This window comes from Epinephelus lanceolatus, chromosome 7 (assembly GCF_041903045.1).
Source record: "Epinephelus lanceolatus isolate andai-2023 chromosome 7, ASM4190304v1, whole genome shotgun sequence".
Classification (NCBI taxonomy): Eukaryota; Metazoa; Chordata; class Actinopteri; order Perciformes; family Serranidae; genus Epinephelus; species Epinephelus lanceolatus.
The window spans coordinates 30,367,318-30,394,156 of record NC_135740.1 but is presented as its reverse complement, the minus strand read 5'-3'; the positions used below and the strand labels follow the sequence as shown (position 1 = coordinate 30,394,156).

At 42.4% G+C, this 26,839-nt stretch overlaps 1 protein-coding gene across 7 annotated transcripts in view; it reads right to left on the bottom strand.

Annotated features, from left to right (window-relative positions):
- Nucleotides 1-1,707: 1,707 nt before the first annotated feature.
- bcorl1 (BCL6 corepressor-like 1) overlaps nucleotides 1,708-26,839 on the bottom strand; it is a 44,551-nt gene continuing 19,419 nt past the window's right edge. For 6 of the 7 annotated variants that reach the window (XM_078169428.1, XM_033633548.2, XM_078169427.1 and 3 more), the window contains 11 exons: nucleotides 26,514-26,598; nucleotides 23,809-26,421; nucleotides 23,386-23,518; nucleotides 22,582-23,052; nucleotides 18,382-18,569; nucleotides 17,846-18,112; nucleotides 17,567-17,733; nucleotides 14,690-14,835; nucleotides 11,517-11,594; nucleotides 9,077-9,248; nucleotides 1,708-3,476 (listed from right to left, as the gene is read on the bottom strand). In XM_078169428.1, the coding sequence (XP_078025554.1) occupies nucleotides 3,122-3,476; nucleotides 9,077-9,248; nucleotides 11,517-11,594; nucleotides 14,690-14,835; nucleotides 17,567-17,733; nucleotides 17,846-18,112; nucleotides 18,382-18,569; nucleotides 22,582-23,052; nucleotides 23,386-23,518; nucleotides 23,809-26,421; nucleotides 26,514-26,519 (4,596 nt within the window). In that variant the 5' untranslated portion in view covers nucleotides 26,520-26,598 and the 3' untranslated portion in view covers nucleotides 1,708-3,121. The remainder of the gene's footprint in view (nucleotides 3,477-9,076; nucleotides 9,249-11,516; nucleotides 11,595-14,689; nucleotides 14,836-17,566; nucleotides 17,734-17,845; nucleotides 18,113-18,381; nucleotides 18,570-22,581; nucleotides 23,053-23,385; nucleotides 23,519-23,808; nucleotides 26,422-26,513; nucleotides 26,599-26,839) is intronic. The other variant, XM_078169429.1, reaches the window with a different exon arrangement.

Below are 26,839 nucleotides of genomic sequence, written 5' to 3'. Positions count from 1 at the left end.
AAAGATGGCAAACTGAATCACTCACAAAGGCCCACTCTCTCTACGGGCCCCTCCACCCCAGGGGCCCCTGTGAAATCACACTGCCTGCACTGTCTATGTTGACGCCTCTGTTCAACACGAGTGTCACCAATTCAGCATCTGACCCAGTGTCTTCCCTTCTGTTCCAGAGTTATGGCCTTAAATTATGGCCACAGATTTGTTTTTGCAGAACATTATGATGTCACAGTGAGGTTGACCTTTGACCTTTTGGATATAAAATGTCATCATTTCATCTAATTTGACATTTGTTTGAAATTTTGTCATAATTAGTGTATGCTTTCATGAATTAAGGCTAAAACTGTGTTTTGTGAGGTCACAATGACCTTGACCTTTGTGCACCAAGATCTAAGCAGTTCTGTGTTGAGTCCAAGTGGAGTTTTGTGCTTAATCTGAGTAATTCCCTTAAGGGATTCTTGAGACATCAAATTCACGAGAACGGAACAGACGGATGGACGGACAGCCTGAAAACGTAACGCAGAAAACAGTGTGCAGATTCTTCTTTTTGCCCATGGGTGCAGATCCGGGGGGGGGGGAATGTCCCCCCCCCCCCCCCCCCCAAATTTTGAAAAACACAAATTGTCCCCCCCAATTCTAAATAGCTTAAATGATTGAAATTGAACAAATGTATACAGTAGTCCCATATACCGGGAGAAAGGGAAGATGATGAGGATAAATGGGAATCCGTGAGAGGCGAGAGATGAGAACGTGAGTGGACATAACATGCCTGAGACCCTGAAACTAGAAGTAGCATTAACTAACAGCGAAGCAGTGAAAAGGAGGGTGATGGCTGGTTCCATATACTACAGGCTGTTTAAGAGAAATAAACAGTAAAGGTAAGCATATGATTCTCTTTGTAGTGCTTTTTGGATGACTTGGTGATGGTGATGAGCCTCTATGAAATCATGGCAATCTCAAGCGCTCTGTGGGCATGATTTGCACGCGTGCAATTAAAAAAAAAATCACAACTGATTGTGTCCCCCCAAACTTGTCATCAGATCTGCACCCATGTTTTTGCCCCAAAGCAAATCGTTACACTGTTCAGTTGTTTGATTAAATTTAATTACATTTTTTGTGCTATTTTTATCTTCTTTTTTAAAAGATATTTTTGGGGGATTTTACCTTTATTTGATAGGTTGGTTACAGTATTAAGGGGGGAGGGAGAGGGGTGAGGACATGCAGCAGAGGACCATGGGTTGGAGTCAAACCTATGGCTGCTGCAGGAGGGACGCAGCCTTTGTACATGGGGTGCCTGCTCTACCAGGTGAGCTAGAGGGCGCCCCAGCTGATTTCACCTTGAATCAATAGCTTGACAGTGAAGACAGTTTGGTAAAGTGGGGAGAGAGCAGGAGATAATGTGGTATGAGCCCTGGACTGCTGCTCCACTGGGACGCCCAGTTATTGTATTTACTGATCGTCGTGCTGAATCAGACGTTACTGAGAAAATAAAGCTTATATGTGTTTGAATATAAAGAAGTTTTCCTCAGATTAATGTCACAGTTCTTGGTACTATTCCTCCGAGGAGCAAATTATCTGCGATTTAAAAAAAACACTTATTCCTTCAGAGGCAGAGGGGATCATTTGAAATGTGCCTGAGGGAGAGCTCTGCCCTGCATATTCAATCCAGCGACCATTATAATAATCCAATTGACAAAACAAAGAGATAATAACTATGATTCACAATCATGCTTTATTCTTGTTGATTTCTTATAAAAGAATCAAATAAAAGGCTCTTCACACACTGCTCAGTCTTTCAGTCGTGCTGTATCCCACTTTCTTTAACTAAACTATACTTTTCTTTACACCTTAAGTCTCTTCATCTTAAATATCTTTTTATTAGTTTGTGACTTCAAACCAAAACATCATTGATTGTCAACACAAAATCTGTCTTAGCACCAGTACAATAAAACTGTACTTTAGCTTTTTTTTTTTTTTTGAAATACTGTTCTTGAATGAGGGAGGAAAATCTCAGAATAAAGGGATCCTAATAAGTACATTTTCAAAATGAAGCACCAACCATACAAAGCAATTTTTTTTCATAGATAGGCTTGTCAGATACACAAGAGATCAAATATATTAATGACTATTAAATTAAGCACAACAAACAGTGTGAATAAAACACTGCAACACAAAGCACTCTGGGGTCTGGGGGGACACCGTATCGGGACGTGGCTGCAGTTAAGAGGGCGTGTCGGCTCCTCGGACTCAGAAGCTCTGGACTCCAGACGTGGTACTACTGTTCCTCTGAGAGAGATCCACAGGATTCTGTATCAGTTCGTGAGGAGTACAACCTGGGGAGTGGAGAACGCTGCTATCTGTCCACCTCTGTAAACAAACTCTCAATCTCAAAGTCCCAAAAAAAAAAAGACATGATTTCATACTGTGAGCAGAGAAGTCAGCAGCTAAGTGCTGCACGTCCTCACTGTGTGAAACATGGAGGGAAAATAAACATCGTGAGCTACTTGATCCGTCTGGTAACGATCTCTAGTGGATGATGAAGTGAAAGAAAAGTGGAAATGATTAATGTTATGTGCCGTGGTCTCGTCTCTGCAGGTCTCCAGGTCTCCCAGGTTGACAGAGAAACCATCTGGGCCAGTGGCCTCCCTGACTTAAGCGTCTTAGCTTTACGCAAGAGTTCACCAAGATAAAAGTCTCGGATTATCTCCCGTCAAAAAAAAATATCGCTTTCCCTCGGGAACAAACAAAAAGTCCTAAACATAATTCGTCCTTTGCCACAAGAATACATTTATATAACCAAATGTTTAAACCCTGATGGCAAGATATACATATACACTACCATGTACATACATAATCAATACAAAAGGTTTGCTCAATAGTTCTCATGTATTCAAATATACCTATAGATAGGAACCTGAAAGCTGCTTTCCAGCACCGACCACCCCCGTGTGCAGGTCCTTGTGATCACTGAATCACCTTCTGTCTGAGGTCAAAGGTTATAGGTGGAGTGTCATTACTGTCGAGCCTCGTTACGTCGGACGGAGAGGTTTCCTTTGAGCTGCTGCTTGCAGGGAAGGACTCGGGTTGACAACAGTTTGCACGTTAGAGGAGTGCGGTGAAAGAGAGGCTATCGGCTGCGAGGCTTCCCTGTGTTCATCACTGTCTCCTCCTCCTTCTCCTCCTCCTCCTGCTCCTCGTCCTCTTGAAGGATGTGAATGGAGGAGCCCAGTAGTCTCTGGAGCTCTGGTACACATCGCACTAGATCTACAAGTCCCTCCTCTTCCTCCTCCTCTTCCTCTTCCTTATTTTTGCCTTTGTAAGGTGAAGCCAAAGCGGAGCTCACCTGGCTGATTGACACCTGCCTCCACAGCTCGGCGCGCGACAGACTCACCACCTCCAAGTGCGGGTAACGTGCCCGGAAGATCCGTGCCGACATCTTCAGGCGCTTCAGGACGTCTGTCAGGAGGAACCAGTTACAGAAGCTGCGAGAGAAGAAAACGTCTGATATTAGGCAACGGTTAGGGTAAGGAATAAGGAACAATACAAGCATATACAGGGAGCAGCAGCGACCCACTGTCCGACACCGGCACGTGAGGACAGAAACAGACGGCTTGGCAGGGACGGGGCACCTGCTGCAGCACCTGAACATGCTGTCTGCGGTCATTTTGACTTGTCCAGCAGACTTCACTACAAGCAAACTGGCTGTAGAGACAGGCGACGTGCCTCACATCCTTACGTTATAAAACCAGCTGCCGGCGATTTAACCAGCTGAGTTGCAGGTGACAATATCATCCGGCTTGAGTCAAGCTCAGACGGCCAGTTCACACCACTGCAACTTTTCTCTGTAACTTTCTAAAACAGTTTTGTCCTGTCACAACTCACCGGTCTGCATTGGGCTATAGGTTTCCATATTTTAAACAGAAAGTATCCTGAAATAAACACAGGTTTCTCCCCAGTAAGAATGTCACTTAATTTTAGTTTGTTTCCTGAGTAATTATATAGAAGTCTCACACATGAAGGATTTATGCAGAGTGACATCTGAGGGTAATTACACAACATCTCACTGAAACCATTCAGTGACACACACACACACAATTAAAACTACACACTCCCTGGCGCTGAGTAATTTAAAGGTTTTAGCTCATTAAGAACTTTAAATTACAGTTGACTATATTCCAAGTTCTTACACTGACTTTCAGCCTACAGACAGCTGCTGGATTCAGCTGATAATATTTTGTTAGACTTGAACTTTCCTTCAGACTAGTAATCCAGCTCAGTGAGCACAACGTCTGCTAATTTGTTTTCACCCAAAGTTAGAGTGTGGTCAAACATTTCAACTTAGTGCTGAGATCAAGCTTTAAAATCAAGTCTGAGAGTTAACTGCTGGCAGGGTGTATCAGCTGTCACTATGGTTATCTCAGCTTGGATTTGGAGACTAAAAATTTCTAAACAAAAAACCTGCTACACAAACTGGGCACATTGTGTGTGCAAATTCTACTTCTTGCAGTGGTATCTCCAGTTTGGAGAGTTGAAGATGCTATGGGGCTACATGATGGGTTGTCATGATGTTTCAGCCTCTGCACTCTGTTTCCCTGTGCCCAGCAAACTATTTGCTGACAGCCTCTCACCCTCAACCAGAGCTACAGCAAGCACCCTCTGCCTGTCTGTTTAGATACTAGATACTGATTACTGTCAAATAACTAAAATAAATAAATTAATGGTAGATTGATTACACAGGGAGGTTGAATAAGGAGATGAGTCTGTGGTTGCCTGGCAACAATAAAAAGGTACAGCAATTTTTTTCCCACTTGTGGCAAAAAAAGGCAGTACGGCGCCCCTCACGTTTGCAGAAACATACTGTAAAAAATTCAAAACAGGCAAAAATTTAACTCAACTCTGATAGAACCGAGATTCTTCTCACTGGCACACAGTCAACACTTTCCAAAACTGACAGTTTCCCCCTCACCTTTGACAACTGCTTCGTCTCCCCCTCCCCACAGGTTAAGAGTCTGGGTGTCATCCTCGACAGCACACTTTCCTTCCGATCTCACATCAACAACATCACCCGGTCTGCTTACTTCCACCTACGCAACATCAACCGCCTCCATCCCTCCCTTACTCCCCATGCCACTGCTATCCTTGTCCATAGTCTCATCACTTCCCGCCTGGATTACTGCAACTCCCTCCTCTCCAGTCTCACCCACCAATCCCTGCACAAACTTCAACTGGTCCAGAATTCAGCTGCCCGTGTCATCACCAGAACCCCCGCCATCCACCACTTAACTCCGGTCCTACAGCAGCTCCACTTGACTTCAAAATCCTTCTGCTTGCATTCAAGGCCATCCATAATCTTGCCCCCCATATCTTTCCAGTCTTCTCCACATCGCCACTCCCTCTTGCACCCTCCGATCATCCTCCTCCATTCTGTTGACTGTCCCCTCCGCCCGTCTCACCACCATGGGGAGCAGAGCTTTCACCCGCTCTGCTCCCCGGCTCTGGAACTCTCTTCCACCCGAAATAAGGAACATCAGTACACTATCACAATTCAAGTCCCGACTCAAAACACACCTGTTTAAGATGGCCTTTTCCCTTCACTAACCCCATTTCCTGTCCACATCTGTTTTTACTCGTGTGTACTTTTTGTGATTTTCTTTTGTAATTTTATTTTAAATTATTTTAATTGATTTTATTGTATACTGTGCATTGTCTTTTATCCATTGTAAGGTGTCCTTGAGTGACAGAAAGGCGCCTAAGAAATAAAATGTATTATTATTATTATTATTATTATTATTATTAAAAATATTAAGCTTCAACTGCTGGGGCAACAACATCCTCATCTTCAGTGTATTATCAAGCCTGGATTTACTTATGCCTAAAGCTACGCTATAAGGATGTCAGCCACCAAGACTTCAAGTCCTTCAGCATCAACCCTGTCACCTGGGGAGCTGCCGCTCAGGGCCGTCTTCAGTGGCAGCAGGCACTCTAGAGTGGGCTGCTGACATATGAAACCACTCTGGTGAAGCAAAGAGAACAAAGAGGAAGCAGCAACAACAGGGCACCACCACATCATCAACAGCACACACACGCAACATCTGCAGCCAGGTCTGACTCTCACGGATGAGACTTCACAGCCACGGCAGACACAGCGCCAAAACCTAACTCTCAGACACAAGACATCTATCTTTGGTCTGCCAAAACTGCAATGCTGATCAATTTACTTATTGTTGTGTTCTTAAAAATAACGCTAATCAGAGCTAAACTTATTCACAGACTATTTTTAACACTGTACGTTCCAACCTGAACACTAAAACAGTCTCCATTTTTATTTGTAAAAAGCAAATTTAAACTTGTTCCCCAACTTTTACAGTGTACCCAACTGCACGTGTACCAACAAACTGTGAGAGTGAAGACGTTGGTAGATCATGGGAGGACACGGTGTAAATATCGACTGTATAGTCCCACTGTTTGTGTTTCTGTAATATCCTGGAGGCAGAGAAAATACGCCTCTACGCTCAAACTATTGCAGCGTGAGTCACAGCGATCACTACCCACTATCATCAGAGCTTACTGACATTAACTCCCATAAATATTGAGAGCATGCTGAAGCTGTATTCAAACCAAAATGACACATGCTAAATTTAGTCGTTTTTTGTTTACGGGTGGCGGAACAGAATCAAACAGCCATGACTCAGTCGTCAAGTGAGTGACTTACAATTCATCCTTGTTTGGCAGCTTAATTTTATCAGGTTTAGGTATTTGCTTAAAAGCTGGGGACAAAAGGCCTCTCATACATTGCTCTATGGACTGGGAATAATCTGCATAATACATTTTAAAAATCTATTCCCCTTAGAAAACTTTAAAGCCACGTTAAAAGAAGTGCAACTGCTTCATCTGAGCTGGGTTTAGTCTCCTCTTGTGTGTTTAATGATTTTATTTCCTGTCAGTTGTGTTTCATTTCCATTTAAACGGTAACTGGTGTGCTGTCTGGCCTCGGAAAACAGATTTCCATCTCAAGGGACTTCCTGGATGAATAAAGGACAAATGAGTAAAAAGCAGAATTACCGCCTCACGGTTGTATGTCTCCACAAACCAGTCAAGTCACAGTTACAGTTTACATCCATGTCCTTCTAGAGTCATGTGTAGCTGTGACAGTTGACAGTGATTCAAATATGGATGTTGCTGCAAATTTAGCTACAAATTCTACAACATGGATGCTTCATAAACCTCTTTAACCCGTTGCCTAGAAGATCTATATCAAGGATAAGTCATCAACCATCAATCATGTATCAAGGTAATTTCAACAGTGTGTCAGTTTTTCCACATTCAGTCAGTCCATTTCTCACTGTCATTACATGTGCATTTATTCACACATTTCCTAACACAGATTCTTTTGAACTGAAGCTGCTGATTGACAATATTTTGCGCAATGTTAAATATCTTTAAACATGGTCACAGTAAGTATTCATTGTTATATCAGAGAACTGTATCCTGGTCAGGGTGGAGAAGCCTCTGAAGCTGAATTTTACATGAAGTCAGCAACATATTGTTTAACTTGCTCCTGGAACTTGGCACCTTTTAGTCTAGTCATCTAGTGGGCCGCATTGGACCCTTTGGCGGACCAGTTCTGGCCCACAGGACGTATGTTTGACACCCCTGATCTATACAATCACTACAGTTTCAAGATTGGAGTTACCAATTCAGTAGTCGGAGTGGGCGGAAGTTCGCTGCATAGATCAGCCTCTCATTGGGCGGAACAAGCCACCCGCTGAAGTCCCGCCCTACCACCTCCGGTTGTGTAGCAGTTTTCAACCATTTTCAACACGTCCTTTACTAACTTTTGCTGTGTTTGATCTTGCGGGGATGTAGCCATTTTTCTGCCATGGTTCGCGTCCTGTAGGCGATATTTTTGTGGGTGTGTTACACCAAAACCTGTTTCCCCCCTGCAATATTTTTGCAAGCGCACCTTGCTGTGGCACCGCCAAGAACGATTGTGATTGGTTGAAAGAAATAAAAAAAGCCGGGGCGTTTTTTTCTCCAATCTTAAAGTGAGAGTCGGCCCAGCCAGACTTGAGAAAGGTCTGGTGAGCGAGACTACCAATTCAGTAACAGACCAAATGGCTCCACTTCTGTTCCTGAGATACGGTGCTGAGTAATGACCAGAAAAGTGTTTTAGCAGATCTTTATGATGTCACAGTGAGGCTGACCTTTGACCTTTTGGATATAAAATGTCATTACTCCATCATTTTGTCCTTTGAGACAGTTATGTGATATTTTATTATAATTGTGTATAAAAGTGTATATATATATAGTTATGGCCAAAATTGTGAGGTCACAGAGACCTTGACCTTGGTGCGCTAAATTCTAATCAGTTCATCGTTAAATCTTAGTAGATGCTTTTGCCAAATTTGAGGAAATTCCCTCAAAGCCTTCTTCAGAAATCGCGTTCACAAGAATGGGGCAGACAGACAACCTGAAAACAAAACGCCTCCGGCCAGTATGAAGACATAAAAATACCCCATGTTCCTCTCACAATGACAAAGCAGTCTGATGTTTAAGTAGCAATTTCTTAAATTTTAAATCACCACTTTCAGTGGCTGCCCTCAGGGCAAAAGTACATAGTCCACTGTGCCAGGACAAACATCCAAAGAAAACCATTTGTTCCTGTTGCCATATATCTTAATCAGTAAGAACAGGAACGTTTTAACGCCAGCTTGTCACCTCAGCACACAGTACAGTACAGTACATCTATTTATTTAACCTTGACTCAGTCCTCGCCGTCCAGTACCTGGAGCTCCTTTAAGTGTAGCTTCTGTTGTGTGTTGTGTTTGTTGTGTGTCCTGTCTGGATGTGAAATATGATGTGTTTTAAGGTACCTTTTTAAGAGCAGATTTTGCACGTGCAAACTAAAGACAAATTTCTGCCTGACAATGACGTATTTTCTATTTTGTGCATTTTTTTGGATCCAGATGACCAACTTCTGCATTTCATTAAATAAAAACTTTGGTTGACAGTGCAGCCTTGGCAGGAATATACATCACTTTCACTTAATCCTTGCCAACAATATTCATCTTTGTGAACTCACCCCTGGGTTAATGACACCTGAACATGATAGCAGGGTAAGAGGGGCTCGGAGGAGAACTCAAACAGAAGACAATCTTTGTCCGAGTCCGTGTCAGTCCTCCCTGTAGTGTCCTCCTCCAGCTCCTGATTCTGCTCGGACAGCAGGAAGTCCCAGCATGGCTCCTGGTCAGTCTCTGTTCAGAAAAAACGTTAGAGGTGAGAAGAAGAAGAGGAGCGGACTCACTGTATGTTGCTGCGCTGACACTAGGCCGCTTCAATACACAGGGTTTGGACGCCCTCTAGTGGACAGTCTACTCACAACAGCCATTATACAGCCATGACTGACTGCTGGTGTCGCTGTGATCAGTTAAAGGAACACAAACTTTATGATGTCAGTCGCAGCTTGAAGTTAATTACACCCCACATAGAGACACATGGATATTAAAGCAATGTTAACAAGGCACAGATTTTGAAGGACTGTTTACTGCCGGGCTGTTGATTTTTCATTTAAGTTTGAAGTGATGGACAGTTGGGTTCATGTCTGGGAGGCTTTTACCCAGGCAAAATGGCTTCTAATGCCAGACAAATTATCCTCCATATCCCCCATCACTGTGTGAAGGCACCGCCAGAAAAAACATAAAGGAGAGAGATTAGAATATCTTGACATCATTTATATCGTACAGAAATGCAGCATTAGCAAATGAAACAAAAACCGGCTTCAGGGAGGAGAGAATGCAATATAAAGACAGAATTGGACATACTGGATTATGGGTGATTTGAAAGGAAAGAACGCAGTGGTGGTGGGTGTGATCATTCTTAGAGAAATGTGTATTTTCAACACAAAAATGGAGAATCATTTACAAGTTTAAGGCTAACGTTGGTATTTTTATTATATTATTATTATTATTTTTTTTTTTATTATTTAACCGGACAACAGTTTTCTGAAGTGGTTTAGTACTAAGAAAGATCACTGCGGGCAGAGCACTGTCAATGTATGTGGTCTTGTGCAGAGGTAAGTGTTGAAAGTGTGTGTAGGAATATGGTTATTAGAGTGAGTTAAGTCAATCTACATTTTGCCAACAGCTAAGTGCAAGTATGAAGTTAAACGACAGGATTATAGTTTTTTAAAGATCTGTGACATTAGAAATGTGGACTTCTACATAAAAAAGGCTTCACTCATTTTCACATAAAGAAATCAAAAAATTGATAAATTTAATTCGAACAAATGTTTGTAGTAGTTAAGACTCTTACAAATTTAAGACTATTTAATGTCTTTTAAGGCCTTATTTTTGTGACACAGCATTTATGACATTTTAAGACTTTTTAAGGGCCTGTAGGCACACTGATTTAAATAAACAGCAATTTTATTATTGTAAAACACTTAATTTAAATTTATCAGAAACACAATGAAACTCACAAAAATTGTCTTGGTTCCTCTCCTTACTATTCCAAGAATCAACAACTTTAAATAAACCCTTAATTCATGTGAAAATATTCTGGATCTATACACACTTAAATTACAGTTTATTTAAATGGAGCCTGGTGGGTTTGGTGATTTTGGGGCCGTTTCTGGTTGAACAAGAAGGATCTTTCTCTTTAACAAAAAAAGGTCTATCTCTGTAGGGCTCATTTCCATAATGCTGTCATACAGTTTTATTAATCTGAGCCTGTCAGTGGCAAAAACAAGCACTTTACAGGCTGTAAACTGACAGTGCAAACATGCCCTGCCGCCTGCAGCTGTCTCACTCAATGCTGGACCAGTTTCAAAAATTGTTGTTCCCATTAGTCACTTAGACACAAAAACATAAAGGGTCCAGGTTGAAAAATAACGAAGGTACCTTTAAATGATTTAAACCTGTTGTAGAACATCAGCACAAATGAGAAACAAGTGTAAGAGACAAATGGGGGAAACTTACACTTTATCACCACCAGCAGCGCGGGGATAAACTGATGGAATAAACTAAAATAATAAACATAACTGAGTGTACTTTGGTGGAAACTTCTTCTTTTCTTCATTATTTCTCAAGCATTACATTTTAATTATTTTAATTATTTAGGTTCAGCTGAAGAGTAGTTGGAGGAGGAAAATGTATCTGTACTCAGCGGGGGGGCAAATACAAGTTTTTATAGTTACACATTACCAACTTTTGTTCGTCTCTACAGTTTATCCAGGAAGCTGAAGTCCACTTTCTCTTTAGTCTCCCTCAGTCTTTCCACGCAACTCTAATCCTGTTCATCCTCCACTGGATAACTGGCTCCCTGTGGCTGTTTACAGCACAACTCTGATGCTGGTACACAGCACTAACACCCTCCACATCCCAGTGGCCGAGCCTGACTACACCTACAAACTACAACAACACTGCAACAGGCCCTTTACTCGTCTTCCTTGCGGCCAGAGGAGGAATAAGAATGTGTGATTGATCAGTGGACTGATGGGTTGACAGACAGACGGACAGACTTACCAAACAAGGAGCTACTGTAGAATTCCCAGGGTAAACTGGAGTCCTGTTCTTTGCGGCCTTCCAGGTCCGTGAAATATTCTGGAAGACAAAACAATGTCATGTATTACATTTTGAGTTACGTTTGAATGTCATCACTGCTTAATCTGCATTATGTGTAATCCACTTATCAGGACTGAGCAAAACATATGACGGGATAACTAGTCAGACATAAAAGATCAGCACCAAGTATCAGCAATCAGCCTATGCTGTTTGTCATTGTCCATTTTGTGTCTGTCTGTGGCATCACAGCTGTATGAGTGTGTTCACTACTGAGCCTTCATCTCTCTGTTTACCTGAGACGCACGATGTGAGACTAACACACTCCACTAAACACTGATTCAGCAGCCAAGTTGATGGTGAAAGAAACCCGATGTTTCCTCACTCTACACAACCAGGCCAAGTGCTGGGAAAGATCCTCCAAACTGGTCAACACCATCGACAGTGATGTGAAAATAAAGGAAACTGAAGACAGAGTGTCTGTAAACAAGGCTTGAGGATTTTATTTGAGTCTAATATGATAAGCAACAGGAAGCCATGCATGTCAGAAGTTTCCCAGGCAGCCAGATGTGTAATAAATCACTTTGCTCGATTATGGAACAAAATTGATCGTATGGAAGCAGATTTAAATCATTTTCCTTAATCAATCCTCTGCCTTCTTAATGAGCAATGATTGAGAAATGATTGGACGCCTTTACGACACAAATTCATGTTCTTCTGCGTTTACAGCGTTATTTATACTGACAAGGGCTGTTTTTGCCCCACAGAGATCCTCCTGACAAGACTTATACTGTGTCTGAAATCACATACAATGTACTATATTTCCAATATGTGTTCTGTCATTCCTCATGCATACATGTGTATAAACAGAAGCATGTGTCTTTTCAGACACACTGAGCTTTAATTATTGGGGATGTTCCTAATGTTTAAACTTAGACTATTATAAAAGCCATTTAAAATTGTTAATCACGTTTTTCAATAGCCAAGTTGTATTCTAAATGCTGCTGAAATGTGTGGCCCTTTGCACTGTGCCTCATGAACACTGCACATTATTCTACAAAACAACCAGCAACCTTCGGGGCTGAAAAATGACGCCAACGCAGGTGCCATAAACTGCAGTTCCTCTACTGGCCACTTGAGGCTGGCTCCTGAAACGAGTAAATCCCCGTGTTAAAATGCTCAACTTCACAGCAGAAATAAACATGTTTACAGCCAACCAATCGGCGTTGGTCTCAATAGCTAATTTCTGAATTTTTATAACTTCTTTACATTCTATAAAGACTTAAAGGTACACATAATTAAGGGCGAGCTGCTTTGAGTCTGCCAATAGTGTCCTCAGCTTCTCAGTCAGTCCACCCCTTGCTCCTTCACAGCGTTAGCCTCTCGCCCAAATATGGTCAGTTTTGGCCAAACTCTACTATTTTTACAGTCTACGTACAAAACATGAAAACAGCTCACTGCAGAAAACTTAACAAACAACATGTATTTACTGAGTATTTAACGACCTGACTCGTCTCCATTCAAAAATACACACACACAGGCAGTAACTCTCTTGTGCATGGGTGTGCTCGCAAATTGACACAAACATCCAGGCTTGTTGGGATCTCCAGTGCACTCAAAAGAAACTCTCATGTTCAGCCTAGCAAGAAGACATCCAGCTGTGAGTCTGTGTAAGCTCGGACATACTATCCGAATTGAATTGCTACAGACTTGTACTGGTTGCATGCATGTGGTTCTATTGATTAATACTGAAGAGTGCGTGTGTGTGTGTGTGTGTGTGTGTGTGTGAGTGAGTGTGTGAAAGAGAGACAGAGAGGGAGAGTCGGTGAAGATCAGAGCTGCTGGTCAGTCTGAAACGCTGATCCAAACTCCTCCTGGGTATCTAATAAAAAGTTTACCCGACTAGTAATTCTGGTACTGACTAGTGAAGGCAGCAAAGTTTCGTCCTCTAGTCGACTAATCTTGCACATCCATGGTAATTACCACATCACTTCCGGAGAGCCTCCTTGCTGGTTGGAGATGTGTAACCATGGTAACCCGTGCCAACCTCAGCTATACCCTCAATTTAAAAATAATTTAAAGTATATTAAATCTAGCAAAGTGAAATCTTGTGCTTGCACTTAAAGGGGAACACCACCTAAATTAAGAGTCCCAGTATGTTATTTCCATGGCCTGGGAAAGTTCAATCAATATCTGTGATCGTGAGGTGCTCTCTAAAAACCAGAAACCAGAAAAGTAAGTCTCAAACTTGCAATGTTATAGGACAGTAGTCGGCAACCTGCGGCTCTGGAGCCATACGCGGCTCTTCAGCCCCTCTTCAGTGGCTCCCTGTGGCTTCGTATGGAAATAAATAAAATAAATATTTTTTACTGATATAGATCCAGTACCTCATTTTTAAAGAGTGAAAACACTGCAAAGGAGGAATGGTAAAAGAAGTAGAAGTCACACTGAACTGGTTCGATGAAGAGCTGTAGGTGTTGAGTGCTTGCATCAGTCTGTGTGAACTCAAACCTCCACACACGTCATCAAGGTGAGCTTCACCTTTTACTGCGCTGCTCTTCTTGTATATAAAACCACTTAAAGGCGTCTCAACCGTGTGGAAATTCACCTCTAGTGCAGCAGCTAAAAACACCAAAATGCATTAATCTAATGTTCCAAATGTTTCCTTTAATTAGATTATCATTTTCAGTTTTGGAAAACTAAATTTAGCGTTAGGACAACAAAACAATAGTCATATTTATAAAAGCAAGTGGCTCAAACAGTTTAGTGTCAGGTCCTGTGAGGATCTAATATTTTATATTTCTCATGTATGCTGCAAGCAAGCTGTTTATTGCTCACTGTGCCAAACTGTGATGTGGTGGGAGTGGGCACAGAGCTTATTAATGTGTTGACACATTGCTTGATGGGTGACTGTAAAGTTGGCAAATACAAGTTTTATTATTTATTTTCATGTCTCATTTCAATTAGCTTTATTATACCCTTTGTGCTGTGTTGTTTATTGTGTCTGAAGTGTTTGTTGATGATGTGAAAAATGAATTTAGCCTGAGGTAAAGCAGCACTCCAACTGGAAACATGTTTATTTATCTAAAGCTCACTGCAGTAATAGAGAAACAGGTTAGTAAAAAGGGGTGAGCTACCTGTGAGGAAGGTCTTCATGCTCGGGCTGTGTGCCAGTTTGACCGGAGTGTGTCCGGAGTAGGTGGCCAGAGTCGGGTCTGCACCGTGGTTCAGGAGCAGCCAGACGATGGGAAGGTTATCACTCGCTACTGCATCATGAAGGGGCCTAAAGAAAGGACATAACACAAAAGCTTGTCAGGGCTTGTACAACATTAGACCACACCTGAATCTGTCTGTAAACTTGTTGAGTACCAGATGTGTGCGGTGCAGGGCAAAAATCCTAATCACAATCATTTGGTCAATATTGAGATTATGACAATTTAACACAGTTACTCATTGACTGTGGAAACACCATTCATTTATTGAACTTTTTAAAACCTGTCTTTTTAATAGTGGATTTTCTTTGACTTCAAATACAGTTCAACTGAAAAAACAACAACAAAAAAAAACAAACAAAAAAAAAAACGGCTGGATGTGAAGTAAAGAGACTGGCTGAGAGTGAGTTTGGGCGAAATTGCACTGCTGTAAAGGAAAGCTGTGTGCTGGATTTATAAAACATGAAAAAAGATGAGCATTATTGTGAAACGAAACGCAGCACAATAATCGCCTCATCTCGATCATCATGTTTCATAGTCGGTGGAAACCAAAATTGTTTGTAGTTCAGTAAAACAAGTACTGTCCTATTATTGATTACAATTTGTGTAAAACTAAATACCAAAAAACATCTCACACTGAAATGCAACCAGAATATAATCTTTATTTAATCATAACATATTATCTCAGTATGTCATCGTGTTCATTACTGCTCCCGACACCTGTAGAGGGAGCGATGAGACAATAGGCCTGTCACAATAATTGCTTTTGTTGGATGATAGATTGTCCCAGAAATAATTGTAATAAACAACACAAGTATAATTATGCAAGACAAGTACATCCTTTCAAAAAGCAGTGAAAATGTAACTCTTAAGAATATTCAGACATTTAAATTGGGACATGATTTCTTTAAATAAAGTAATTAACACCTGTTAATTTACCGATATACTATACTGATTGTCCTAAAAAGAACAATACACTAATATGCTGCGGACATCTAAGAATAAACTCTCTAGGATTGTGACAATGGCAAGTGAAACAGTTGGCAAGCCACAAAAGACCTTGACCTAACTCTTTACAGAAAGGACACGGAAGAAAGCGAGGCGTATATTGGCAGATAGCGCCATTCTCTCTTCAGCCAGTTTGAGCTCTTGAGCTCCGGGAGTTCCTCTTGCAAGTCCTTCATCTTGAGTGCCATCAGTAAACTTAACTCTACAAAGTGGCTGATGAGCTGATCTAATGTGTTTAAGCTTTTTATAACCACTCTATATGCTTGTCTTATCAACTGTTTGTCTGCTTTTTACATTATTGCCTTTTGTGTTTGGTGAGCTGAAGACAAATTTCTATCCATGGTGGACATAAAGATATATTCTATTCTATTCTATTCTATTCTATTCTATTGACTTAAACAGATATAAGCCCTCTAAATCATCATTAATATGACCTGCCAGAGGTGTGTGGCAGTGTATTATTCTGCAGTGACTCTGCCCTCTGCCTGTATTTTCTTGTTCAAGACATTTATGTGCTTGTACCCCAACAGCACTCATGTGAGGATGTGACTTTTTGGAAGCGAGGGGTGAGACTGTAAGCAGCTCACATTTGAGAGACACAGCAGCGGGGAAAAAAAAATGCAAATATATATATATATATATATATATATATATATATATATATATAGACTCACACAAATAGGTGGGGTTGGAGAGAAAAAAATGGGGATAATCACTGCGCCCAAGTCTTATAATGGTCAGGAACCCCCTGCTGTTTCCTCTGGTATTGGATTGGATTAACTTTAATAATCCCAAGGGGAAACTGGACTGCCACCATGGCCAACATACAGTATAACAACAAGACATAGCCAAAACATACATATACAACAACGTCACCTAGGAGTGCAGTGGTCCAATACAACAATAGCAAAATGACCAGAAAAAAAAAAAAAAAAAAAATAAAGGATTAAAAAGAATAAAAAGAGTACAAATGCAATATAAAAGTACAATGTACAAGGGGACGAGTATAGCAGCAGGTTATAACAGCAAGAGAGTATAGCTGCAATTTAAAGTGCAATGTACAAGCGAATATAGCAGCAAGTTATAACAGCAAGAAAGTGTCGCTGCAATTTAAAGTGCAATGTACAAAGAAAAGTATAACAGCAAGACATGACAGCAAGAGAGTGTAGCTACAATTTAAAGTTTAAAGTGCAATGTTCAAGGACTAGTATAGCAGCAAGACATGACATCAGCAACCCAAATTAAAAAGCCTGGTTGCTGCAGGAACAAAGGACTTCCTCAATCTTTCTGTGGAGCATCTGGGCAAAAGAAGCCGCTTACTTCTGCCACTTCTAACAAAAGTGCTATGCAGGGGGTGATCATCCTGAGACAAGATAGCTCTAAGCTTCCTCCTAGTCCTCTGCTCTGTTATGACCTCCAGAGAAGCAGGGCTCATACCAATAACAGATCCCGCCTTTCTAATAAGTTTGTTGATCCTGTTCCTGTCCTCCAATGTTAGGCTGCCACTCCAACAAACAACCGCACAACCGTACCATGTTGGCTAAATGTTGATGACATTCTTATGTAACAATTCAACATGTTAGCGAGCTTAACATAGATGTGACAGATGGCTCTAATAAGTTAGTAAGTGGATCTTTAAACTCAGATAATTTTGTTACCTGCTGTTTGTGAAGGTCAAAAAATACTCTCTGTGCTCCTGTTTGTTATAAACGTTACACCCTGACAGTACTGAGAAATTAAATGTTTATAGATTCAACCAACTAGAACTATGACAGTAAAACCATGGAGCCTCACCTTGTCCCATCCTGGGCGCTACAGTTGACGTCAGCTCCGTATTTCAGCAGCATCTGGACAATTTGAGTCCAGCCTCGAGAGGACGCCTCGTGGAGAGCTGTGTAACCGGCATTATCGCGCCGATTAACCTCCCTGATGTCCTTTTCAAGGCAGTACTGAACTACATCCTGCAGGACAGAGGTAGCACAAACAGCCTGTGTCACATTGGGATTTAAGGAGGTACACTGTTTACTGGAGTTCATGTTAACAACACTACACAACTAAACAGGTGGATTTTACCTGATAGCCCAAACGTGCAGCACGTTGCAGCAAAGTCTCCCCGGCATTTTTATTCACAATAAGCCGTCGAACCTCCGGAGGAACGGGCCTTTTGGGAGGAGACTCTGAGCCTCTGTTTCTCCCTGATGAGCCTTTTTTATTGGATGGAGATGATGGCAAACTTTTTGGAGTGGGCGGAGGGCTTTCTGTTCTTTTAACATCAGCACGGTCATCATCCAGGGCGAGAGAGGCAGCACGCTTGCCCAAGCTGCTGCGTTTGGTCTTAATCTAAAATACAGATTTATTGATCAGAGCTCTGTGTGAAATAGAATCTGTTGTAATGCACCGCCAAGTTAAGGCGATGGGCTCCGCTCTTCAAGGACCTGTGCAGCATAAAACCAGCTGCCATCATAGAGGTGACAAACACAGCATTGATCTAGCCACAGGGGGGCACTGTAAGATAATATATTCATGGCACATTGTAGTTTATTCCTACCAGCACTGTATGGTTTGAAATGTACTGTAATGCCAACAAGCAGCCTCAGTAGGCGTCTTACCTTCTGCTCATCGTTGTCACTTAGGTGTTTGCTTTTGAACTTCCTCTTCCCTGAAGGCTTGTCATTGCACTCTGGAGACACCTCGCTCTCCTGGTAGCGGACCGACCCCGAGCGAGTGAACGAGGGTCTCCGTGGGGGAGGTTCTGGACTGCAGGCGACAGGGCTCGGACACTGATCCGCCTGTGGATCTGTAATGACACATTGGATTGGAGGTTTATGTGGAGTGGCACCAAACAGATGAACATGGTGAAAAATCCACAAACAATCTCCATATATTTCAAATCACCCGTCTCATCTTTGATGTACCGATGCCGTTAAGGAGCAGCTTCATGCTCTTGCTTGTCTGCCAAGTCCAACACGGAGCATGGAATATTTTAGGTGCTGTTTTGTGCCGACATCAGACAGCATGGTGCTTCCTGAACCAATGGCCCTTGGCTTAGCCATCTTATCTGCTGAAACAGGGTAACTGCTGTCTATGAGCTCCTCTGCTCTGCTTTTTGCAATCTTGTATTCAGGTTCGCTGTGAATTCTCCACATATATATACACCTTATGATGCGCGTCTTATCCACATCAACAGGTACCTGATGTAGCTTCCCTGATGTGAACATAACACACTGTCAGCAACTCGAGAATATTAACTGCAAAATATGCTGTCTTCATAATCTTTGGTGTTTGTCAGATGTTAAATGTATCTCATACTTTGTATTTGTCTGTTATCATAGACTACATGTGAGGACTGGGCAACATATTAACATTATATCAATATCATGATATGAGACTAGATTTTGGATATCGTAATGTTGTGAAGTGTTGTCTTTTCTTGGTTTTAAAGGCTACATTACAGTTAAGTGATGTAATTTTATCAATTTTATCTGATGATTATTTATCAAAAGTCTCAATGTGTAAATAAATTGTGATATTGTGATTTTCTCCTTATTGTCCAGCTCTACTACAGCTAGAGCCACTGGTTTAAGGTATACTATGCAGGATTATTGGTCACTGTTTGTAAACAGTCATGCTAAATTTGCACTTTTTCGGTGCTCTGTCTCTTGGATGTCTGTTGCTTACGGTCTGGCAGCTGGTCGCTACATTTTAATAAAGCCCCGACCTCGCCAGAGCGCTGTGGGGGCACATGCCCATAAACACCCCAACACAAAAAACATAAGAGAATATACGGAGATCAGAGTTTCTGCAGATAAATACACTGCCACACACTTCTAGTGGGTCATAAGTGATAAGGACGCGTGATTAGTTGTCTAAACGATTTAACGGCTGCCCCCTTACTAGTCGGCACCAGAACTATTAGTCGGTTAAACCTATTAGTGTTTTATTCATGTACAAGGCTACTTAACTGTCATGCAGCCACCCACCACTAGTGGGGGCTACAGAGTGTCAGACGGTTTGAGATGGTAACGGAGCTCATCATGGCAATGACCTTGCAAGATATGCTTGCACTTTACTTTGTTGAAGGTAAAGGCTTCAGGAAGTTAATGGAATATGTCCCTTTAAAGTACAAGAATGTATATAAAAAATTATAGTATCTTTATAGGAGTAGCTCAAAGTTACTCAGTTTGAGACCTAATCCAAAATTCAGCCAACAAAAACAAAACAAGTGATGCTTCTTGCGTCTAATACACAAGCTTAGGGAAACACCAGGAACATCTCAGTTACTTCCATAATCCAGCCTGTGCGCTGCAGTCGGCTACGGGGGATGGACAGGATGTTTGCTGATGGATTTTTTTTGGAGTGGAAGATGAAGTTATTGGTGGAGAAAACTTCAAACAACAGAATTTTTGGCTTGTTGCCTGGGGTTGGCAAGTTAACGACTATTGGGACTATGTGTCCACAAAAAGTACAACTGCAGGGTACCGGAAGTGTTGTTTTATTTTTCTTTGGACTCACATAAGTAGGCAGGGTTGGAGCAAAAAAAAATGGGGATAATCACTGCGCCCAAGTCTTATAATGGTCAGGAAATCCCTGCTGTCTGTTCTGCTATCATTGAATAAACATGCATGTAAACACAACGGGCAAAACAGAGGTCAAGAAAATGATCAAGGTCATGTCCATTAAAGTGACATGACCTTGATAATAAGTAATGATAAAGAGGATTTACTTCTGTCTGAGTCTCTACATTGTTACATTGTACATTTTTTGGAAAATCCTGCATAGTCTTTAAATGGGTCATTTTGTTATTTCTGGTTTTGTGAAAACCTGCTGAAATCAGGCAGATGGACCAAATCGATGAAATCATGAAGTGATGCTGCTGCTGCTGCTATGGACAGACATTTCTACAGAGAAACTGTGCACAAATGTTCAGAAATCATTGTCGCAGACTAAAGCAGGGCTGTAACTACTTTCAATACAGATTCGTTCAACAGATATCTTTTTTAAGAATGAATAATCACTTGTCATCTATGAAATGTCAGAAATAATGACAAATGCCCGTCACTAGCCAAATGTTTTGTCACTTTGTCTTGTCAGGAGCCAAAAAAGAATTCATGTATGATGGTGTCAAAACAAAACAGGCTCATATGTGAAACTGTTTACCAACTAATGTAAAGGACTAAACTAATATTTAACTATTAAAAGCAGAAACTAAAAAAATAATTATGATTATTATTTATCTGCAGGTTATCGTCACCATCGATCCATTGGTGATCTGGTCAATAAAAGGCAAAAAAGGTGATGTCTTCAAATGTCTTATTTTGTCTGAACAACAGTCGAATCTCCCAAAGATAATCAGTTTTTACTTGATTTAATCAGTCATCAGAATAATCTATGATTGATTTTCTGTCAATTGATTCATCGTTGCAGCTCTGAACAAAATTTTCTGTCAATCAGTGACTCAACCAACTTTCCATTTTAGCACGGGATTGTATAAAACCAAGCAAACACTGGTCGGACGGTGACATCATATCCCTGGGCAGAAGTGTTCCCGGTCGGACGCCAGAAACTGCAATGTGGTTATGAGGCCTACGGCCAGATGGTGACGTTGTTTCCACGTCCAGTAATAGTCCCTCTCAGACCCTGAGAAATACTGAATATTGCAAATGCATGTATCCTTATGTTTTGTTTTAATACAGTTTGTTTGATTAGTTGTAAAATGGTTGTGATTAGACATCCACACCACCTCCAAAGACTAGTACTGCTCGACGTTAATTTTTTAGATAAAAAACCCCCCACATATTTATGCCATTTTTTTTGCTTTGTATGTAAACTATATTCCTGTCTCATCGTTTTGAACCTTTTGTAAGAGCCAGAAGTCTTCAAGTCAGAAGTCTTTGAATCATAAAGCAGATATAGGAGCTATATAAATATTGTGAAAGAACCAAATGCTCAATCCAGAGAGAAATGCACACAGTCTGCATTCAGAAACCTTTGTCTTTAAATGAGCCGCCAGGGCTTCCGTTAAGTTGTGATGTCACAACTATTCTATATAAAGGCAAAAAGTGCCGTTATAGTCGTTTCCTGGTGGCAGTGATGGTGCAGAGATGCGAAGAGCATGGATATGAAAGACCTGGAAATGCTAACCAATTAGAGGAGACTAGGCTTTCTTGGGAGGGGGGCTTAAAGAGACAGGCACTAACACCGAGCATTTCAGACAGAGGGTGAATACAGGTATATTCAGGCTGACGTTATGAGGATAACTAAGGTTTTTTTTTAACATTAAGCATGTAAACATGTTCTTGTAGGAACATAAAATACAAGTATGAACCATAAAATGAGCACAATATGGGACCTTTAATCCAAGCTGTTTGACCGCACATAGGAGAAGTTTTGCTTCTGGGCTTTCTGCCAAAAAGTCAGGTGAAGAGCAACAAAGAAGAATGAAGAGCAGCAAAGTGTGTGTAGGAAGTCGTGGTGAATGAATGGGTCAAGAACAGGACTTTCACCCAGGAGACTGGGGTCTGTGTCCCATGTCAATTAACCGTGGATTATTATTTGTTTGGCATGACCTTTATTTTGGAACAATTTTTGGGCCACAACTGGACATTAGATGTTCAAACAACGATTATTCAACGTCTCAGTGTTTGCTGGGAACACTAAGAAGCTGCTACACTGAAATTTTGAGAGATTCATACTATAACTTTGTAAACTGTTTTTATATCTCTGTAACTAACAGCTGCACTTGTGATTAAAAACTGGGCTGGAAACAGTTAATTGAAAACTTCACTGATCTCAGGAGAGAAACTGTGTACCTGCTGGGACTCCACTGTCCTGTCTCAGGGAGTCAGATTCCTCGAGGTGCTCTCCGTCTTCCAGCTTGTCTTTCTCAGTGATGTATTCCCCTGTCTGGTACTTTTTGCTACGACACCGCCGGCGTTTCTTAGAAGCAGGCGTGTCACCGTCTGCACTGGCTGCTTTGCCCTTGCCCTGAGTCCCTCGCTCTGGCAGGGGGTTTGAGCGAGGCCTTCCTCTCGGACGGCGGGCGGGTTGAGTGGGAGTCAGAGGGGGCGACGGGGATACTGGTGGAGGAGGCATTTGTGGGGGTGGAGGGGAAGGCGTTGCAAAGCCCCAGAGATCAAGTCGAGCATCGTCAGCTCGCCGTCGCCCTCTTCTCAGTCTTGGGAAGGAGTTCCCTGTAACGTCGGTCTCCTTACTGGATATAGCAGAGCGGCTGAGAGACACGGGAGTCTCTACACTCTGGGCACTGCTGCTGCTATCTGTAACTAATTAAATCACATTTAATTGTTATACTCACACAAGCTTCTATGCATAGACGTATGACTGAGACATCAAAAAACGCCATCCAGACAATGTGTGTGATATTTTCTATCTACCTAACACACAAACTACCATGCTACAGAGGCTGACTGCAGGCTATTTATCTCCAGAACTAAAACTGTGAGAGAGTAATCTACCTGTAAGCTCAATAAAATGCTACATGTCTGACACGACTAAAAGCATCATTAAATCTGTGATGGATGTCAGAAATGTGTCCACGCTGTGAGAACTTTTCAGGGCTGTAAATGTCACGGAATTATAAGAAGCAAAGATGTTACCTGATTTGTTGCGGGTTGGTTGCTCAACCTTGTTGGGACTGATCTTGTCCCTCTGAGTCGGCTCTTTACTCGGTGGAGAAAGTTTCCCCGCTGATAGGCTCTGCTCCAGTGCAGGTGCACATTGTTTCTTCTGCTGAAATACACAGGGGACAGAGTGAGCATGCTGTATCGGATGCTATTGATCACAAGGCTTTCATAGTGGCGGAGAGCATGTAACAGACTCACAATGAGCCCTTGGAAGTTAAATTATCAGTCATAGATTCATATTATGAAAGTGAGCTCTGTATCGCTACTGAGTTGTTAAAAACTTGATGAGATTGAGCTGACTGCTACTTAAAGTACTTTCTTAAAATTCAAACAAAGGAAGATAATAAGAAAAGAACAAAGATATTTTAGACAGTACAAAGGACACAGATAATTTACCTTCTTTTGGCAGGACACTTTGGTCGGAGTGTTTTCTGTGTCTGGCTTTTTCTTTCCTGCAGCCTTCTTTGATGTGTCCGGCGGTGACTTCTCCTTCGCTGGCTTCTTAGGACTGGTTTTCTTTTGTTTGACGACGGCAGCTTTTGCTTTGGTTGGCAACTCCTCTTTGGTTCCGTTTGTCTTCTTCTCAAACTTGTCGCCTCCCGCCGCACACTGGCCTGTAAGAATAGACGCGACCATGCCTTCCAGTTTTTCACTGGCAGGACTGTCTGACGCCCCACTTTCTTTCTTTAACGTCTCCCCCTCTAACACCTGGGCTAGTTTGCTCTCCATCCTGTTTCCATTTGTTGATGCATTGCTCCCAAAGAGGTGAGACTGGCCGGCAGGCTTTGAGGAGCCTTGCTTGGCTTGTAGTCCCATGTGTTCCCCCTGGCTGGTGTTTAATTCTGTATTATTCTCCAAAGGCTCAGTGGTGTTCGCCTTCTCGTGCCTCTTCGTAGCTTGAGTTGAATCCCCTTGAGGTGGTGCACTGGGCCATTTTTCCACTGGCCAGTATGGTGGGTATTCAAAAACAGATGTATGTTTGGATTGGGTGTCTTGGCCCCCAGTGAGTGGGGTCAGAACATCAGGTTTTCTTGATGCAACAGGTGAAGTTTGAGTATTCCCCTCGCCTGTGGTTGCTATTGTTTCAAGGGCTTGTTGCTTCACGATGGACGCAAGGTTAGACAGGGGAGACTTCATTCTCTCCCACTTATCCTCCTCAGGTTTGGACGGGCTGTGATGGGCACTCTGAAACTTAGATCCCTCTGCAGCTGTCGTGCCCTTCGTCTTTGGAGATCCTTGCGTGATTTTCCGCTGAACAGATGACGCTTGGTGCGAAGGATGAGACGGCTGTTGCCAAGCTGGACTGACAACAGTGGTGGAGTATGGCACCGCTGTTTTGCCAGCTCCAGGTTTCGGATGAGTCTGTGCACTGGCAGAGCTTGACAGGGCAGTCGTTAGGGCTCCTTTAGAGGGACAGTTCTTAGTTATGGCTGTGCTGGTGTTTTTAACATGCTTGACGCCGTGAGCATGTTGGTTGCCTTTCATCAGACAGGATGGCTTCTTTCCTCCTGAGGCCAGATGCTCTCCTTGGTCAATTATAGATATAAACTCCTGCTTTGCAAAACTCTGAAATTCATCTGCAAAAGTCCCTTTTCCGTCTTTTCCTCGTAGTGTGGAGGCCAGTATGGGGCTAGCCACGCCGACATAAGTTCCAGGGATGTTTTTTATGGAGTCTTGTGACGATCCCTTGCCCCAGGCTGGCTTGGGTTCAAGGACCTGGTGATTCTGAGGCCTGCTTATTTGCTTTTGATGGGATCCATTTCTGTGAGTGTTAGGTAAGATAGGGTATTGCACAGCTGAGCTAAAAGTAGTAGAATGAGTCCTCTTTGAGTTCAGAAAATCTCTCTGATTTGACTCATTATTATAAGGCTCAATCATCGTAACCGGAGGATCATTTATGCATTTTGGACGTTTTGATTTAGCAGATAAATCAAGAGGAACATCTCTTGGTTCAACAGAGCAGGCTGTGTGGTCCTCTGAAGCAGAGGGAGGTGTCGTTTTAATAGACCCCATGGTTGTCTTGTCTATGCTGTTGCTTTTCTCCACATGGTTCAGCAGTCTGCTCTGAGAGGTGATGCTGGCCAGTGCAGAGCCACAGCAAATGGCAGCAGTCGGAGACAGCGTGTAGCGGGTGGGTGCTGCAGGAGTTAATGACGGGTGCTGCAATGGTAGGGCAATAGCTGGTGAGGCTACCACTGAGGCTAAAGATTTATGCTCTCCCATAGATTTGGCGCTCTTATTAGATGAATGGTTAGATTTAAGTTTCGATGATGACGTGCCAGCTTTTTTCTCTGCAGCTGGAGTGCGGCCAACAGAGAATGGATAGGGATAGGTCCGCATGAGAGGTGTCCCTCCGACACCTGAGCTTTGAGGCTGAATTTCTTTTTGAAACTGACTGGCTGTGGCTTCTCTCAATGCCGCAATCTGACCCAATGCTGGTGGAAGAGTGATTTTACAAAGTGGAGAGGGAAAATTAGTGGGAGGAAGGAAGGCAACAGGCTGGACTGGTTTATACATGGCAGAGCACTGAAAGCCAGGTGGAACGCTTTGCACAGATTGTGTTTGCGGGTGTGATTTCTTACTGGACGTCACATTGCTGTGACAGGGGCTGAGTGAGTCCTCCCGGCTGACTTTTACACCACTGGACCACTGAGGAGCGGGGAAGACCCCCGCGCCATCAGCTTTGAGTTTGGGGGCCTCTGCCCTTTTGTCTGCTCTCTTCTCTGAGCCGGTGAGGGCTGAGCCAGATGTCGGTGCATTGTTGGGCTGCTGAGGTGAAGAAAGCTCAGGGCTGTGGTTGTAATTGCTAGTGTCCAGGCAGGCTTTTGCCGTCTTACAGTCTGTTGTTGGAGTGGTCTTGTTTTGCTGACTGAGGGTAACATCTCCTCTAAACTCAGGGGGTAGCGTCTGGGGGGGATTTCCCACCATACTAGCAGACGCTTTATTTGGAGCACTGATCTCTCTGCTCACCGTGCCTCCATCCCCTACATTCATTAGTGTAGGATCCACCTGAGTAATAAGAGGAAATCATGAGGCCAGTGTTAATTAGATAAGAGAAAACAATGCCTTAATCTAGTAATAATGGGGAAAAAAACAATTACCTGCATAGGTGTTTCTTTAACACAACATGCCTCAGGGCTAGCTGAGTCAGTCAGGTGAGAGTTTTCCTTGAAATACAGTGATGCGCTGCAGAACACAAGAAAAATAACACTGTTGGTGCTGTTTTCTTTTCAATCACAGAAAATACTTTCATTCAATCCTTTATGAAGGAATAAGACCTCCTCTATGCAACAGTGAATGATTCAGAGTAACCAGCATTGGGCAATTGAAAAGTTCCTTTCTCTGAGACGGGCTCGGAGGCCAGATATGTTACAATTTCCTCAGAGCACAGAGACAATTCAAGGCAGCACAGAGAAGTGTGGTAAAA